General features: G+C 53.9%; 1 protein-coding gene across 1 annotated transcript; it reads right to left on the bottom strand.

Moving 5' to 3' along the window:
• Positions 1-2,994: 2,994 nt before the first annotated feature.
• WNT10A (Wnt family member 10A) lies at positions 2,995-16,174 on the bottom strand. The gene is made up of 4 exons (XM_053598007.1): positions 15,623-16,174; positions 14,331-14,593; positions 6,334-6,713; positions 2,995-4,052 (listed from the first exon to the last, which is right to left on the bottom strand). The coding sequence occupies exons 1-4, from the start codon at positions 15,733-15,735 to the stop codon at positions 3,555-3,557; spliced, it is 1,254 nt and encodes a 417-aa protein (XP_053453982.1). The 5' UTR covers positions 15,736-16,174; the 3' UTR covers positions 2,995-3,554.
• Between the last annotated feature and the right edge of the window lie 1,418 nt (positions 16,175-17,592).

Genomic DNA, 17,592 nt, shown 5'->3' with positions numbered 1-17,592 from the left:
TCCCCGTGCCTTGAGCGCAGGAGCTGGGGCGACCGCAGGCAGCTGCCTGCAACCACATTAGAAGGGGGGGGCAAAGGAGGAGGGGTCCGCGACTAGGGCCCGGCCATGCTCCAAAGTGGAAGCCCCACTACCAGGGACTAACTGGGGGCGCATTAATTCGGGGGAAAGAAGGTTACCTCTTTGCAGGAGGAAGAAGTAGGAGGAAGGAAGGAACTTACAGAATAAAGGTGGCGGACAGATCCGAAGGCAGCGGTGGGGTCAGGGAGAGGATCCCTGTTTGAGGTGGGATCAGAATACAGGCATCTTTAACCAAAGCCTCAGGGTCAGAAAAAAAGTTGGGAGAGGTTTTCAAAGGTACACTTGGAACTGTGAAAGTTTCCCTGTGGGTGAGAAACAAGATCAAGGCCATCTAGCCCTCAGCCTGCAAGAAGGTAACCTAGTGTCCATGAGGTGAAAGGTGTTGGTAGTGGGGGAGGTTCTCTCCTCCTCTGAATGATCTCTGGCTACCTTCTGTTCCTATTTCCAAATCCCACCCTTGGTCCTTCCCAAGCTATTGGCAAGTTCTTCCTCACATCTAAACTCCACTCTCCCACCTTATTTCAACCCATATTCCCTATTTCCAATAAGCACATTGATCCCTGCCTCACCCTTCAGCCCAGTGGCTCTTGGACCCCATTTTCCCATTCCTCATTACCTCCGCATCTCCCTAATTTAGGGCTCTCACCCAGTCCCACGCACCCCTTTTCAATTGTGGGATCCAGCTTTGATCCCATGACTCTAGTCAGCTTCTGGCCCACACACGGTATTTGTTCTTTCCCCAACTTTTCCTTCCCTCCTTTACAGGTCTGGTTGGCATGTATCAGATCACCACGACTTGACTCACTAGAACATGTCCCCTCCCCTGCAACTCAGTGTCCAGCCCCCTGCTCCTCCCTACCACCCACCCCTCCCTCTAGTGGCAGCACCTCTGCAGTTGCTGCTCCTACCTTATTATCCCAACCAGATTATGTCATCTTCGTTCTCCCCTCCCCCAGCTCTGTCCTCCTTAAGCCTGAAAGGCAGAGGAGGGTGAGGCCAAGGCTAGTGCTGCAGTGGACAGAACTGCTGAATGTGTGAGCACCCCCTCCCCAGGCCTCCATTTCCTCCACCCCTCCTCTCCTTCTCCCTGGGGTGGAAAAGCCAGCCCCCACAGCTCTCTCCTGGGTGAACAAGAGGAAAGGAATGAGGCAGGTGTGTCTGGCTGCTCCTGCCTACCCCTCCTCCTGGGGGACTCTCACACGCCTGCCTGTGGGGCTGTCTTTGGGGGGATGGGGAGAGAAACCCTGTCCTGTACAAAGCCAGCAGAGAGCTCTTCTCATTTGGAAGAGCATGCTGCTACGGACATGTCTGGGAGCTGCTGGGATGCAAGCAATGGGAGGGAAGGAAGCTGAGAGCAAACTAGTGGGGGCAAATCTCCCAGTGGTGGGCTCACAGGAGTGCATCACCGTGACAGCCTCCTTTCCTTGTCACTCCTACACAGAGATAAGGAGATGTGGGGCTGGGAAATATGAGGGTATGTGCAGGCCAGCAACTGGGGAAAGGAAAAAGTCTTTGTCTTTCTCTGGTTCATCAAGAGAGGTGTCATTTGCCCATAAACTGAGGCAGACAGTAGAATCCCCAGGTTGAGCAGCAGGAGGTCTGGACCAAGTAGGTGAAGTGTTCCTTCCCTGATATCCTCCCACCTCCCTCTTCACCACCCTTCTCTTGAAAAGTCTGTTCCAGAGGGCCAGGTGCAGTGGCTGACAACTGTAATCCTAGCACTCAGGGAGACTGAGGCGGGTGGATTGCCTGAGCTCACCAGTCAGAGACCAGTCTGAGCCAGAGCGAGGCTGAGCCAAGGGGATCTCTTGAGCCCAGGAGTGTGAGGTTGACACCACTGCACTTCTCTACTAAGGGTGACAAAGTGAGACTCTGTCTCAAAAAAAAAAAAAAAAAGTCTGTTCAAGAAAAATTTCAGATCTGAGAGCCAAGGAGAATACAACACTGGACACAAACTACCAGCTCAGCAGTGTCCTTGTAGGGACATGAATGTGGGAAGTGACTATTGACCTGCTAAAGGGGACCCTGATATGGGGATCTGGAGACACAGAGGCCTAGGAAGGATGTCTCTGCTCCACCCCCAGCCTTACTTACATACCCTGTCTCTCCTGCCTGGACTCAGAGAGACCAGAATCCAGACAGTGAGTCTCCAGGCCCTCCCCCACCACCCTCTTCCCAGCCGCACCTCCTGGCCCCACCTGCTCCCTGGGGCGCTGGGCTGGGTTGAGCTGGGTCTTGCCCAGGATTACTCCTCTCAGTGCCTCCTGTCTCTGCCGAAAGTTGCTGCTGGGCATGGCCACTCGTCCTGGCTTGTGGCAGAGGACTCAGCCACAAGGTGGGCGGTTAGTGCTCTGGCACCACGGACTCCAGATCCAGCCCTTTCTTGACATCCCCATTGCCTCTCTCCAGTCCAGGCCCCATCTCTTGTTTGGAAGATGGTTGTAGCCTCCTCAGTGGCTTTCCAGCTGTCACCTTGTCTCCCCCATTTGCCAGTTCCCCATAAGCAATCGATGTGGGAATCAGACCAGGGCACACTCCTTCTTAAAACTCTGAAAGTTTCCATTTCTCATAAATGAACTACCAACCTCTTACCTTGGGCTTTGCCCTTCCTCTAAGTTCCTCTGCCATTGATCTGCCCCTCGATTCTTCACCCCAATCACAATGGCCTTTTTGCTGTTCCTCCAAGTAGACAGAGATCTTTCTTACCTCACAGCTTTTGCAGTCACATAGCTGGAAAGCTCTTATCCTCAGTCAGCTGGCTCTCCTTCCCATGGTGCAGGGCTCACCATGAGTATCACAACTCAGAGGCCTTCCCTGACCACTGGCTTTATCTGAGGGGCCCCACTTCCCACAAATCACTGTCCACCCAGCAGACTACTTTCACATAGAATTGTCTAAAATAACCTTGTATGCGTATTTACTTGTTTATTGTCCATCCCCTCAGCAAGAATAATCTCTAAGAGGACAGGTGTTGTCTCTCTTATTCACATCTGTATCCCCAGTGCCTCTTATCCCCACCACAGTGCCACAAAGAGTGCAAAATAAATATTTCTCAAATGGATGATGAAGGACATGGTAAAGGCAGAGGCCAGTGGGAAGGGCCTTTATAGAATCACTTCAGCTCAATAATGTCCATTTCTTCCTTTAATCCTCCCACTGTCCATCAGCTTCCATTCATTCACTTCCATTCATTCCCCCCTACTATGGCTGACACTTGCCCCCGGAGTGTGGGGCAATCCCCAGTCCAACTGTTGGGGGAGGCCAGTAAGTCCTAGAGCTCACAGAGGTGAGGGCTATGGTTCAGGCAGGCCAGGACTGTCCTGTGATTGCAGACCCTAAGAGCCAGGAGGGTTCTATAAGATCACATGGTCCGACTTCCTCTCCCTAGAGCCAAAGTGATGCTGCCTGACCAGAATTGAAAGCCGTAGACCGCCAGGCTCAAGGAATGGAACCTTGTTCAGGGGACCCTGAGCCGCTCACTTGCAGACGCTGACCCACTCGGTGATACGGCACTCTTCGCAGACCACGAAACAGCACCAGTGGAAGCGACAATGGCAGCGTTCGCTGCGCGTTTGGCGCAGGATGTTGTGGCCGCGGCCGCAGCACATGCTGCCACAGCCATCCGGGCCCGTGCTGCTCTTGTTGCACAGGCGGCCTACTGTGCCTGCGGAGTCCAGGCGCGGCTCGCGCTCGCAGAAGTCGGGCGACTTCTCAAAGTAGACCAGGTCGGCGGGGCTGGCCCGGCGGCGCTGCCCAGGAGCGCCCGGGGCGGGTGATGGTGCCCCCGCAGGGCCGGGCTCCAGCTGGCCGCCGTTGCGGTTGTGCGGCCGGATGAGCGTGGCGCGGTGGAAGCGGCTGCGCAGCAGCGCCCCCACCGTGCGGAACTCTGGAGTCACCTGCCAGCATGTCTTGAGCTGGCAGCTGCCTGACGTGCCGTGGCACTTGCACTTCCGCCGCATGTTCTCCATCACTGCCTGCGGAGGGACGCACTATGAGGGCCAGCCCCACTGCCAACGCTGAACCCACTCCCATCGCGAAGCAGGGGACTCAGAGCCAGGCAGTCAGGAGAACTGTACCTGCCCTGCTGCCTCTCCCACCCGCCTCCCACCAGGCCAGGCCCTGGGGGAATTCCCTCCTTCCGGCGCCCCTCAACTCTTGCCAGCTTTCCTCCGCAGCTGCAGGGGGCCCTTGCGGCTGGAGCTCTTGCTTCCTGAGGGGGGATCCCACATCGTCAGGGAAATTCCCTCTCCTTCCATCCCTGGGGTAGGGTCCAGGAGCAGGTGGGTGCTGGCTCACTACATCCCAGCCCCAAAGCCTCTGGCCTTATTCCAAGCTGTGAGTGGGATATGCTGTGAGTCTAAGAAGACCCAGATCTGCACTCTCCTCCAACCCCTGGCCCTGCCTATCTTTTGTGGGGAGTCAAAGGAGAGTGCACAGGAGCTGAAGAGACTGTCCCCCATCACCACCACCAAATACTGGCTGGAGCTTAATTCTCTGCCCTATGCTAAATGTCAGAGTACCTCCTAGGAAGTGAACACCAACAGGGGCCAAAGTTCTACCTGAATACATAATAGAAGCCAGAGAGAGCCCAGTGAAAGTGGAGAGGGTCTCCAGGCCTCCAAGGGAGGTGATTATGGGGACACAGCCTACCCACCCCCACTCAGCCTGAAGCCTGCTCCTCCCAAAGAACACCTTAGGGGGCATCAGTGGTTAGGGTGCTGGCCACATGTTCTGAACCCAGGCCTGGCCTGCTAAACAACAACAACAAAAAAAAAAACCCACCTTCGCATTACCCTCACCAGAGACCAGGAAGGAAGTTGGTCACATCCTCCTTTCCCCCACTTCACTCCAAAAACACACCCTCAGACAAGGAGAGCAATATGGCCCCCAGAGAGGGACTCTGCCCCCACCCCCAGGTCTTAAAGGACTCTGCAGCTTATATGTGCAGCCTGTGGTGTCAGCACCATGTGGGAACCAGCCCAGTGCCTCCCTAAGCCAACAGCTCCAGAACATCTGCTTCCCACAGGCAGCAGCCATTAATTAGCCAGTTTAACTAGAGGAGGAGGAGGAAGAGGAGAAGGAGGCACAGTGGTATGAGCTAGGATGGGAGTAAAGCTTGGGAACAGAGCTGCATGGACAGGGCAGGCTGTGTGGGAGCTAGACATGACCTGAGGGCCAGTGTGCCTCAGTTTACCCTGCCTAAGGCAAGATGGGAATTTTTAAATCAGCTTAGAGTCTTTGTGGAGGAAGAAGATGAAACAGTCATGGGCTAAGAGGCCAAGGAGAAAGAGGAGCTACAGGAAGCCAGGAACAAGACCTGAGCTGGCCGGGAAGGGTCAAGAGAAGGGATGAGAATGGATGGCCAGAAAAGGAAGGTGCTGAGCTACCATGAGGGCCAATGGGGCATCAAAGAGTAGGCTGACGATGTAGAACAGAAGAGCACAGGCTCAGAGCTCCACTACCTGAGGACGAATCCTGCCTCTTCCACTTTCTCACTAATTGCATCACCTTGGGCAAGCTTCTTAGTCATTTTGCTCCTCAGTTTCCACACATAAACCTAAGGTTAATAGTCCCCACCTCATAGGTAGTTGTAAGGATTAAATAGGTTCATATGTAGGAAACTGCATGGGACAGTGCCTAACACATAGTAAGCACTCAATAAATGCAGGCTATTATTACTTTCTTCTTATGTTTATTTCTTTAACTTATTTTTAATGAATGACCTTTGAGGTGACATAAGCATTTGAGGGCAAGGGACAAAGAAGGCAAGGGTAACACATTCTTACAATGGTCCTGAGGGCCCTCACTTATCTCCCCTCACTGCAGGAATCTCTCATTCTAGACTGCACTGAAAGGCTAGGAGAGATCACCCTATTATGGAAAATTAGAACTGAGAATGGGTGATCTAGTTCAACCTCCTAGCTCTAGAGGAGACAGGTGACAGAGCCAAACCTAGAGTCCTAAAGTGCTGAATGACACTTTCTCCAGTGACACCCTCTCTTGGTGGAAGTGGGAGGAACAGGTTGCGGGGAGGGGAATGGGGAAGGGGGACGGGGACGGGGTGCTGATCCAGTACTGCTAGGACTATTTCATCCCTTCCCCTAGGGCCTGGTGCACAGTAGGTACTCATGAATGTTTGCTGACTGAATTAGAAGGTTGCAGAGGTCGGGGAACAGTCCCCAGAAGAGAGGTAAGCCTGGGGGAGAGCGAGCCACAGGCTGGGCTTTGGAGAGGCCTATGGGGCGGGGCTCTTACCTGCCTCCCGACTCGGTTGTTGTGAAGCCTCATGCGCGCGTGGATGTCTTTGTGAGGCTCCCGGGAGTCTAGAAAGTCCTTAGAGAAGCGCTCCCCGAAGCCCACGTCAGGGCTGCACCCGCCCCACTCCCAGGAGTCCTGCAGACTGGGGCTGGCTGGGGGCAGGGCTGGGTGTTCTGGGACCCCGTGGCTCAGACCTTTACCGCGCTGCAGCGCATCCAACTGCAGGCGGTGCAGCTTCCGACGAAAGGCCTCCTCGTCCCCCCGCCGTGATGCATCGCAGCCGCATGCCCGCAGTTTGCCGAGGGCACACGCGTTGGACACCGCGTGCACCACACCAGCTGCCGCAATGGCGTAGGCGAAAGCGCTCTCTCGGAATCCTGCGGTTAGAGACCCAGAAAGCATTGACTCTGGAGGAGCCTCCATGCCATTTCTCCGGTATGCCCACCCTGCTCAACCTTCTTATCATACCAGGGAGAAACTGAGGCCCAGTGTGGTACAAAAGTACAGAGCCAAAGAAGGCCAGAAACTATGCCAGAAGCTAGGTCTAGGGAGGCAGGTTGATAGCCCTTTTCTTTATGCACTTTTCATTAACATCGCCTTTAGTAAGCTCAGAATTTGTGTTTGCATCCTCTCCTGTAGGGTAGAAAGTACCTGGTGAATACATGCTTTTTTAAGATTGGAGACTTCGTCTATTTCTTCCTGTGGTGCTATATGCAATTTTAAAATAAGCCTGCAAAAAGAAGGCAAAATTTTAACCTAAAGAATAACTTGCCAGTGTCAGTTCTGTCTTCTAGGATTTGGGATAACAATGAGCAGGAAGGGAAAGAAGAGGAGATCGTGGCTCCTAACACTGCCCCAAGATCGTCTGCTTGGTCTTTGCTGACCGTAGGTCCAGCACAGAAACCCCCACCAATGGCCAGAGACATGAATCAGCAGAGCTCCCCCTTCCTTGTCTGCAGGACATCCTGGAAAGTTGCTCAGAAATGGGCACTACCCAGTCACCTTGCCTGTGGTCTGTCAGCTAAAGGGGTTGTTTTAGGGATGTTAGAGGTAAGTCCAGAACCCTATACCAGGTCTGGCATACAGTAGTGTTGGACATCAAGAGGGACAGGCAGGCTGAGGCAGACACCTTCCGCTAGATGCTCAGGAAGTACAAAGACTCACCCTAACTAAGCCACTTTCAGGTACTATGGCTGAGCTGGCCTGGCACTGACTAGTCCACACTGCCTTCTTGCTTGGTGTGCTGGCCTGAGCCAGCTTCTAGGAATGATCTGTGGCAGAGGGAAGATGACTTGCAGAGGAGGGTCCGGCTCTTGGACCTACAACCTACCTCTTGCTTATTCTGTGTCTGAGAAAGCACCAACTTGAAGTAAGTTCTGGCAAAAGTCTTTGACCAGTCTCTGGACCCCAGAGAGAGCAGGCAATGAAAGAAGAAGGGAGCAAGAATATCTCCCACACAGGGAGGAGAACCCACCCTGCCATGGGCCCCTGTGGGAGAAGGCCAAAATCTGGCCAGGATGGCCTTGGAAGAAGCAGAGAGTCAGATGAAACAAAACCTCTTTGTCCTTCTACCATCAAGGCTGGGAAGACCTGGGTGTAGGACACGGCTACAACTCTGACTTTAACCTTTCAAGTGTAAATTATATAATCTAATGGTTTGTACCCTCATATTAATCTGAAATTTAAAAATAAGTAAAATTTAAAAATAGAAAAGACTGGAAGGACGTTTCCTCAGAAGCTTCACAGACCCCAAAGAGCCAACTAGGACCGGACAGAGGTCCTAGCCCAAGCCTACTCCTTTTTCTTTTCTTTTTTCTTTCTTTCTTTCCTTTTTTTTTTTTTTAGTTGTTGTTGTTGTTGTTGAGATAAAGTCTCACTATGTTGCCCTTGGTAGAGTGCCACGGCATCACAGCTCACAACAACCTCCAACTCTTGGGCTTAAGTGATTCTTTTGCCTCAGCCTCCCAAGTAGCTGAGACTACAGGCGCCCATCACTGAGCCCGGCTATTTTTTGTTGCAGTTGTCATTGTTGTTTAGCTAGTCTGGGCCAGGTTCAAACCTGACACCCTAGATGTATGTGGCTGGCACCGTAACCACTGTGCTACAGGGTACTGAGCCCTAATCCTACTCCTAATCCTTAGCCCCCTGCATCACAGAGCCCTGTCCTCCCCTCCCTGCCCAAACCAAAATAAAAAAAAAATAGACAAGCTATTTAGTAGTTAAGAGGTATATCATTGAAGCCAGATTGCCTAGGTTCAAATTTTGGTTCTTCCACTTACTGGCTATTAATAGCTATGTGACCTTGACCAAGTGCCTTAACCTCCCTGCGCCTGTTTCCTCATCTGTAAAATAAGGTGGTTATGTACCTCTGCCTCATTGTTCCAAGACTTAGTAAAAAACAAACAAAAAAATTTTTTTAAGATAAGGGTCTCACTCTGTCACCCTAGGAAGAGAGCCATGGCATCATCATAGTTCAACACACCTCCAGCTTCTGGGTTCCCACAGTCCTCTTGCTTCAGTCTCCTAAGTAATTGGGACTATAGACAATGTACCACCACTCCTGGCTAATTTGTCTTTTTTTCTTTTCTTTTTATTTTCTTTCTTTCTTTCGAAAGAGTCTCACTATGTTGCTCAGGTTGGTCACCAACTTCTACCCTCAGGGGAATGTCCCACCTTGCCTCCCAAAGCTAGGATTACAGGCCATGAGCTACCATGCCCAGACAAGGTAGTAGATTTAAAGTGCCTATAGTAGTGCCTCACTCATAGTAAGTACTACATGGACTTTAGCTATTAAGTTCTTCCTGCTATCAGACTTCATTCACTTCTGTTACATTTCAAGCCATTGTTTTTTGTTTCATGATCAGAGACAGCGCCCAGAAGCTCATGATCCATCCTAGAATAGATCATTTGGGCCACCAGAGGCCCATGAAAGCAGATTCTTCCTCTCTGTATTCTCTTTCCAGGTCATCGAATCTCAGTATCTTTTTTTCATAGGAACCCAGCTATGAACAGACAGGGGGGAACAGGGATTGGTCTGGAGCTTTCAATGGGGATACTAGGAATTAGCAGAAGCTGCAGAGGAGTGGAAACTGCTCTGGGGAAATAGGGCCCAAGGGAATGAAAGTGGACCCAAGTACCTGGGAAGAACACCCTAAATTTATCCCTTGCTTTTTATCTATGGAACTCTAAGCACTTCTTTTATGATGGAGGAACAATCAGCCTGCTCCTTGGACACATGGAAATACTCAGACTGTCAGAGACAGCCTGAACCTCAGAAATCACCGCCACCTCACACACCACCACCAAACACACACACACACACACACACACACACACACACACACACTATGCAAAGGGGGAAAGCCCAAGGTCATAGGGATTATTAAGCTGGACTCAGACCCAGCCCTCAGGCCTGACAACTTTCTGCTCTAAGGGATTCCTACTGCAGAGTAAGAAACACAGGCAGCCCAAGATTCTATAGCCTTGCCTGTACATGGCAACAGAAAAAGAACAAGTATCTGGTTCAGATGGTGGTTGTGCAGGGCCAACTACTAACCTCCAGGCTTTCACATTCAAGGGTGGGCCTGGAGAAATCTGGAGAAATGTGTCCACAGCCTGCAGAAAATACTCCTACCACAGGCAGCTAAGGACATATTCCCCTACACCACCCCATGGCCTCTGACAGCTGTCACAGCCACGTGTAGAGGTGATCAGGCACAGCCTGTGTGGCCACCCTCTGCTCCAAGCATCCAGGCCTCAGAGAAGTCCATCCCACTGGGTCTGCCCCCAGCTCCTGTTCAGGGCCCCAGTTTCAGTCCTGGCCCTGATTGTCTGGGGCAGATGCAGGCTCTGTGCCATCTGGCCAGCTGGAGGGGGAGAGGGGTGGGGCCATGGCCAGCTGGGCTGCCCAGAGCAGAAGGGGGGGATCTCGTTAAGACGCACAATTAGCCGCCCTGCCTTTGATCTGGGACAGGGACTGCCAGCATCTAAGTGGAGTCAGCTGCTGTTACAGGCCACAGCCAAACAGCCAGGAAGGGGCTGGGGGAGGAGGTTCGGAGGGCAGGGAAGGAGAGAGGATTTAGGAGCCAGTGGGAACTAGGAGGAGTTTGAGAAGCTTGAGCCCTGCCCATTCAAGTCAAAGAGGGAGGAAAGGGGAGAGGTCTGGTCTCCATTCCTTCCATGCAAATATTCTGTGTATGCTTGTGTGCCTGGATGGAGAGAGAGAGAGATATTAGTGTGCATGTGGGAACACTTAGGTGTGACACTGAATGGAGCCACACACTTGAAAAAAGTGTGTGTGTATGTGTGTGTGTGTGGCAGTATTGTTTCTTTGAGAACTCCCCTATGGCACCAGCTCACCTCTCTGGGCACACAGTGGGAGTTCATGTCGGCCTTGCAGCTTGGGCAATGGTATAGCAGGGAATTGGGTGCAAGCTGTAAAGTAGCTGGCCTGCATTCAAGTCCTGGCTTGAGGGCTCACTTTTAAGCTGTGTGACTAATGGCAAATAACTCAACCTCTCCTAGCTTCATTTCTAAAATAAGGATAATATATAAATAATACAACCTCCTGAATGGGTATGGTTTGAGGATCCTAAAGCATAGATAAAGTGCTATAGTGCCCAACACATAACAGGTGCTTAATATTTATGGGCTAATTTATTGGATGTCATTAAAAATATAGGATTCTAGATGATCCTGGAATATGAGTCCCTGTGCCTCAGTTTCCCCATCTGATCACCTCTCCAAGCCCTGGAGACCTAGGCATAATACCAAGATTCTCTGAAAGTGAATATAAAAGGTAGGTGGGAGAAGAATGAGTCAGGAGAGCAGATCCTGGACAGTTGAACCGCTGATTTCCCCTGGGCTGGAAGCCCAGCTATAGGCCACGAGGCTTCACAGCCCCCTTTTCCATCTGAGTCTGGGACTTAGGGAAGCAGTGCCTACATTGTGTGGGAGATCCTTGGGACAGGCCCACTTTTTGAATCTACTGCACTCCCCTCTCTCAAACCTCTCCCTGACCTCTCATGCCCCTTTCACTGGCCTGAGCCCAGCCCCCAGTATAGTTCCTTCCTCAAATTTCCCTCTTGTGCCCACATCCTGAGACAGATGGAAGCATTCTCTGTTCTCACAGTGTAGGGCTCCCCTCTTCTATTAGCACCTAACCCAGGTACAAACAGTCTGTGTCCTCAGTACAAAAAGCTGGGATAGCAGTGCCATCGGCACTTAGATTATTGCTGCCCCTGGGTTGGGCAAAACAGCCAGCAAGGGCTTTGGGCCCTCCCACGGCTTTTTCTGACCCTCTCTAGCCCCTGCGAGACCCCATCCCTTCCTCCCACCAGGACTGTTTGGCTAGGTAAAACCCCAGTATATGCCTCCCTTTCCCAGACTTGTCCACTCCAGATGTTCAAGCACTCTTACCCCTCCCTCATTTATCAGACCTGCATCCTTCCAGCCCAACCCATCTCAAGGAAGGTATCAGGACAATTAGGTGACATTAAGGAAGGCCCAAAAGACTACCTCCTCCATCCCCGATAGTCTCTGAAATTTAAATGTGGCAGAATCCACTTTTAAGAGAACCCCCTAGTAACCTGGGTCAGAAAAAGAGTCAACACCCGGATTTCCACTTGGGGGAAACTGAAGTCACCTATCCCCACAAAGGAAAATCCGTAGTTTGAAAAAAAGGGGAGACTTCTTGTGGAAGAAAACAGACCAGGGTCTGGTTGCCACCAAGAGTAGCCTCGTGGGATTCAGATTTAGCTAGTTGCCCAGGAGATAGGCCAAGGGGGACCAGGATATGGAGAGAGAAGTGCAGTGGTAGCCAGTGGAGAAGGGGAGTGGCAGATTTCTTTCCAGAAGCCCAGAGTCTCTTCTAAGGAGGGTGAGGTAGAGGAGGTGTGAGACATCTCAGTGGGGTTAGGGGCAGCAGAAGCCACAGAGGTAGGGTGGTGTTCTGAGGCTGAGGAAGGAGCAGCCTACTACCAGAGCCCAGGAGCAGCTGTCCCAACCCTTCCTGTGCGGCAACTGGATGCCTCCCTGCCCTGGCTAGCCTCAGCAAGTCTCCCCCCTCCACCCCTAACCTCGTCCCCCCAGATCACCTCCCACTTATTAAACTGCAGGTGAACCCAGGAGTGCCTGGCACCCCGCCAACCCTGCGGGGTTACACCGCTCCAAACTTGCCCCCAAGCTTCAAAGACCCCAGGTCCTTCAGCTGGCCACAGAGGCCTGACAAGGTGAGCGAATTAGACCTCCTGGGTTCACTCAGTCCAGAGGGAACAGGAGGACCAGAGGGGACACTTAGACCCAGGAGAGAGAAAAAGCTCGCCTTGTTGCCTTGCCTTGCCTAACCCGAAGCGGCAAGGATGAGAACCTCAACGCCTGCCCAAGTCCCCAGTGAGCAGAAACCAAAGCAAGAGCTGCAAGAGTTCTCTCCGGGGACTCCAGGGCCTCAGAGGGAAACCGGGCTGTCGGGACCACGGGTGACCTAGAAACCCAAGGGGCTGGAGCGAGCGCGCGGCGGCGGTGAGCGCTGGCAGGTCTCGACCGCGGTTTGAATGATGCAGAGGCTGGCAGGGGAGGAGAGGGTCGTGTGGTCCGGATGGGGCGAGCTGGTGGCCGGGGTCCGGCAGCCGGCAGCCGCTCCTGGACGGCTGAAGAGGTGCGGATTGCGGCAGGGCGAGCGGGGCGGGAGCGCGGGACAGGGTGGGGACGCCCTCTCTGTGAGCGGCGCGGCTGGGGCCAGGAGCCGTCTGCCGCGGCCCGCGGGGATTAGTTCGCGGCTGCATGCCGCCACACGCGTCGGGCTGGGCTCGGCCCGGGTAGAAACAGCGCCCCGGGCGCGCGGGGGAGGGAGAAAGGAGCGCGCGGGGGCGGGGCGGGCGGCCTGTGGCTGGCTTGGGGGAGGCTGAGGTGGCCCAAGATTTGGGGTCCCACAGGATGCAACGGGGTCCTGGTGAAAGGGAAAGGCTCTGGCTTTCTAAGTACTTTCCAAAATTGGGGTATATTAGACCCTGATTCCTCCAGATGCCCGGGGACCCAAGGCTACAGGGTACAGGGGTACCCCACCTGCTCACTGTCAACTTAGAATTTGAGAAGTCCCAAGGAACCAGGGCTATGAGGTCCTCATCCCACTCAAGCAGCTGGGAGAACACATAGATACTCAGCTAGGCCTATCCATGCAGGGCCCCCATCTTTCCGGAACACCTGAGTCAAGGCCTAAGATACCAAGCAGGCCAGGATGTGGTTGTAAGTGGAAGTGAGTGATGGAACATCCTGCCATTTCCAGCCCAAGCCACTCTAGGGATCATCAGGGTAGGCCCTGGGACACCTAGAATTCTGTAGAGAGGACAAGGAATGGACTTCAACTTCTCTGAGCTGTGAGGGAAAGAGGAGTCCACAGGACTGTCAGGCCTGTGGGATGGGAGCCACCACACACAGGCCCACACAATGAGTGTCTCTGATTCAGAGAGTTTTTCAGGAGTGGCAGAGGATGGCACAGAGGTTGATGGTGTACCCCACCAGTAATAGCTTCTGCAGAAGCAAAGACATTTTGCCTGCCCAGGCTTCCCCCCCCCCCCCCGTGCACCATTGGCAGAAAGTCCCTGAACATTTCTTGTGCTGAGTTCTTCCTCACAGGCTCTCCATCCTAAGTGTGGTTTACTAAGTAGAGGCAGGTGACAGATTTAATTATTTCCTGGGCCTGGAGATATGTGGTATCAGTGATAGAGCAGGGTGACCTAGAAGTCCAGTTCTTAGGCATGGAATCTGCCACCCTCAGTCCACACAGCCCAAGCTAGAGCCACATCTGCCCCATTTGCCTGTGACCTTTCTGAGATCAGAAAGAGACAAGAGAGCAGCATGGCTGACAGATGGGCACATGGGAGAGGGTGTTGGCAGCTTGAGGGAGTGAGTTAGGGATGGCTGGGAATAGATTCTGGGATGGAGGTTTGGGATGGGGCAGGCAGGGAGACAGAGGGGCAGGGGTGGAGGGCAGCTACCTCTGCTGAAGATGGGACTCTCATAGGGGATCTTGTTTCGAGTCTCGAGACTAGAGCAGTTCCAGCGCTGGTCCCGGAACTGGTGTTGGCACTCATGGATGGCAATCTGGATGCCCTGGATGGCTGAGGCGGCCACATCAGGGTGACGCACACACACCTCCATCTGCCGCCGGCTCAGGCCCGGCAATGTCAGGCACACTGTGTTGGCGTTCAGCACAGGCTCCGGGGGGAGGCGGAGGCCCAGGATATCGTTGGGTGCTGACCTGCAGGCATGTGAGTTGGGGTGTGTAAGTGTTTTGGGGGGCCAGTAGGGCCCCATCTAACAACACACTCTGTCCCAAGGCCATAATCACTCTGTTCCAACCCCCACTTCGGAAGGTTGGGCCCATCTACATTCCTAAACATTCTTCTTTCTTTGACCTCCTTACTTTTGTCCCTCCAAAACAACCCACCCAGTGGCACACCCACACAGGTAAACATGTAAATGCACACACATCTGCTGTGCCCGAATGCACAGCATTTCATAAGTACATATCCAGGCATAGATGCTTATGTACACAGGGTCCCCCAAGAATCCAGTCCCAAAGACATTTCAGATGGTCATATTCATGCAGACACACATCTGCACACATTGTGGTGGACACACAGACCCAGAAACACTTATGCACAGGCACACTGCATTGGTCATAGTTACAGGCACACACAAGGACACTCATATTTGCACATGCGTTCATCTTAACATACATTGACCCATGAACTTTCATAGTCACACACACACAAATATGTAAACTGCTGTTTACTGACACATCTTGCTGGGATAAAGGGTGCACTTGATCTTACGCACACACAAATGCACATACATCCAGCTCTTCTAGTCTCTCACTGACCCCTCCTGGGCTACCTGCTTCAAGCCCCCCAACTCCTGCCCCTTCCAGAGGGCAATCTGCAAGGTGGAGCCAGGCAACTTGAGCTTAATCCTGGGGTGAGAGTGCATTCTCCCAACGTGGCAAAGACCCTAGATTGGCACTTGTTCCCCCCACAGACAGCTCCCTTTCTTGTTGCCATCCCTCTCCTGGGCACTGCCCTGACTCCCTAGACTGCGCATATCCTTGTCACCAGTCCAACTCACTCCTGTGAGGGTGCTCACTGTCTTTCGTTTGGAACCAGTACTTTCCTGTGACCCTATCCCTCCCTCTTTCCAGGGTCTTTTGCCCAGGCAGGAGCACCACAAGCCCCTTCCACCCGCCAGGGTCCCAGCTCTCCAGGAGGCGGAGCATGAGGTGAAGGCTCACCTGGGCACGGCAGCAGCCAGCAGTAGTAGGAAGAACAGGAGCGCCCAGAGCGCGGGCCGCGGCTGGGGCTGGGGTCGGAGCCGCAGCCAGGGGTGAGGGTGGGCGCTGCCCATGGCGCGCAGGCCGTGACAGGCTGGAAGTGGGGGGCTCACAGCCCGGTGGGACTGGCGAGCCAAGGCCGGCGGCGCATGATCGGCTGGGGTAGGGGCGCTGCCACACACGGCTCCAACTCGGGTCAGAGCAGACGGCGCCCGCCTCCCAGCTCCATGGGGCAGCGCCCCCGGGCACCGCCCTCGGGGGGGGGTGGGAGCGGGCGAACCGGGCACCTCCTGGCACAGGGGTCCGGGGAATTTCCCGAGGCCCCCCTTCGACAACTCCCTGTGCCTCTCGAGGATAAGGGGGGCCCCGGAGGTGCAGCGGGCTGGGGACGCGAGGCCGGGGTGCCAGGGAGCCTGCGCTTCCGAGGGCGTGCGAGGCGGACGGGGTGGGGGTGGGGGGTGCGGCACTGTCTGTGCCGGGTCCCACCGCCTGGAAAGTGACTGACTGTCCCAGCTCAGGGAGCTCTGCCGCCTCCTATTTCCTCCCCCCACCCCCCATTTAGTGTCTCAGGGCTCTACCCCACGTGACGTCACGACTGGGGGGGGGTGGAGGCGTGTACACGTCCCGAGGCCACCGCGTCCGCTCGCGACTGGGGGTGGGAGCCGCTGTACTGAGGGCGGGGAAGGAGAGGTGCTGGGGTCTGTGCGCGTGTGCTCAGGCAGATGCATGTGCACTGGGCGAGGGTTTGTGTGGGGAAGGTGTTACTGCAAGTGTGTGTGCCTGGCAGAGACGCAGCTGCCGAGGAGTGCCCCCCACCCCACCCCAATACACACACCTGCAGGGTCTGCGGGGGAGGGCTGGCCCCTCTACTGACCTCCTCCACCTGAGGAGGTACTGCCTCCCGGCCTGCCTAGCATGTAAGGCAGGGTTGGGGTCCTGCAAAGGGGTTTGGTAGCCTCTGGCTCTTTCTTTTGCTATGTGACCTTAAACAGGTGCCTTCTGCTCACTGAGACACCCTGTGCCCTGTGTGAAATGAAGTTAATGAGGCCCACCTCATCTGATCAGTGAGCCAATGAAGGCAAAAGCATCACCTCAGGCCTCCAGTAAATGCTTGTTTGGAAATGGAGCACCCTGGTATGGTACACCCTGGGAGAGGGATTAGAGAACCTTTTCATTCTAAAAGAGGTCATCTCAATGAACCCCTTTTTATTTAACAAGAAACTCTCCCTGAGGCTCAGAGAGAGTTATATCTTTCTTAAAGTCACACAGCAAATTAGTTGAAGAACGAAAATCAAATACAGTTCTCCTGACTCCCAGTGCAGCCAGGGCTGCTTGTGCCTGAGGATGCTCTGAGTCCTACCCTGGCCCCACCTGCATATGGTCCTCCAGGAGTGCCCCAACACCAGCCTTCTAGCTCATGCCTACTCCTCTCTGGGATGGTTTCTTGTCCACGCATCCCAGGTGAACACTGGGCCCCTCCTCAATGGGTCCAGGCCAAGGCCTGAAAGCTACAGGGTAGAAAGAAAATGCTCTTCCTTCTGTGTCTAGTTCTAACCTGGCCCTAATAGTGAATCTTACTCTTGCTGTGGCCTCAGCATCCTCCTCTGTAAAATGGGCACAAGCCTCCCTCTCTACACCCACACATTCCTTCCACCCAAGTGCCCCCTTTCTCTGAAGAGAGCCCCTTCTGGCTTAGGGACAGAACTGTAATGGAGCCTCTGGGCTCAGAGACAAAAGGGGCCCATTCCTGGAATTGCCCATCCCTGGGGAATTGGAGGAGAGGGGTGGGGCCTTCCTTGTCCTCAGACTGTCAGGTGGTGGGGGCAGCCCGAACAACAGCAGGCTGACGGCATCTTCCCCCTCCTTTCCCCCATCTCTGCCGGCAGCCACCGCAGCTGTCAGGAATTAAGGGCTTGAGGCTGCTGGGGGTG

Source organism: Nycticebus coucang, chromosome 7, assembly GCF_027406575.1.
Source record: "Nycticebus coucang isolate mNycCou1 chromosome 7, mNycCou1.pri, whole genome shotgun sequence".
NCBI classification, from domain to species: Eukaryota; Metazoa; Chordata; class Mammalia; order Primates; family Lorisidae; genus Nycticebus; species Nycticebus coucang.
The sequence above is the reverse complement of the archived record's forward strand: the minus strand, read 5'-3'. Positions and strand labels throughout refer to the sequence as shown.

Excerpts from the sequence above, each read along its gene's own strand:
- WNT10A (XM_053598007.1), bottom strand. The coding sequence starts at position 15,735 with ATGGGCAGCGCCCACCCTCACCCCTGGCTGCGGCTCCGACCCCAGCCC. Across the intron at positions 14,594-15,622 it reads CTGGCTGCTGCCGTGCCCAG|GTCAGCACCCAACGATATCC; the intron begins GTGAGCCTTCAC and ends ACATGCCTGCAG. Across the intron at positions 4,053-6,333 it reads ACAACCGAGTCGGGAGGCAG|GCAGTGATGGAGAACATGCG; the intron begins GTAAGAGCCCCG and ends GTCCCTCCGCAG.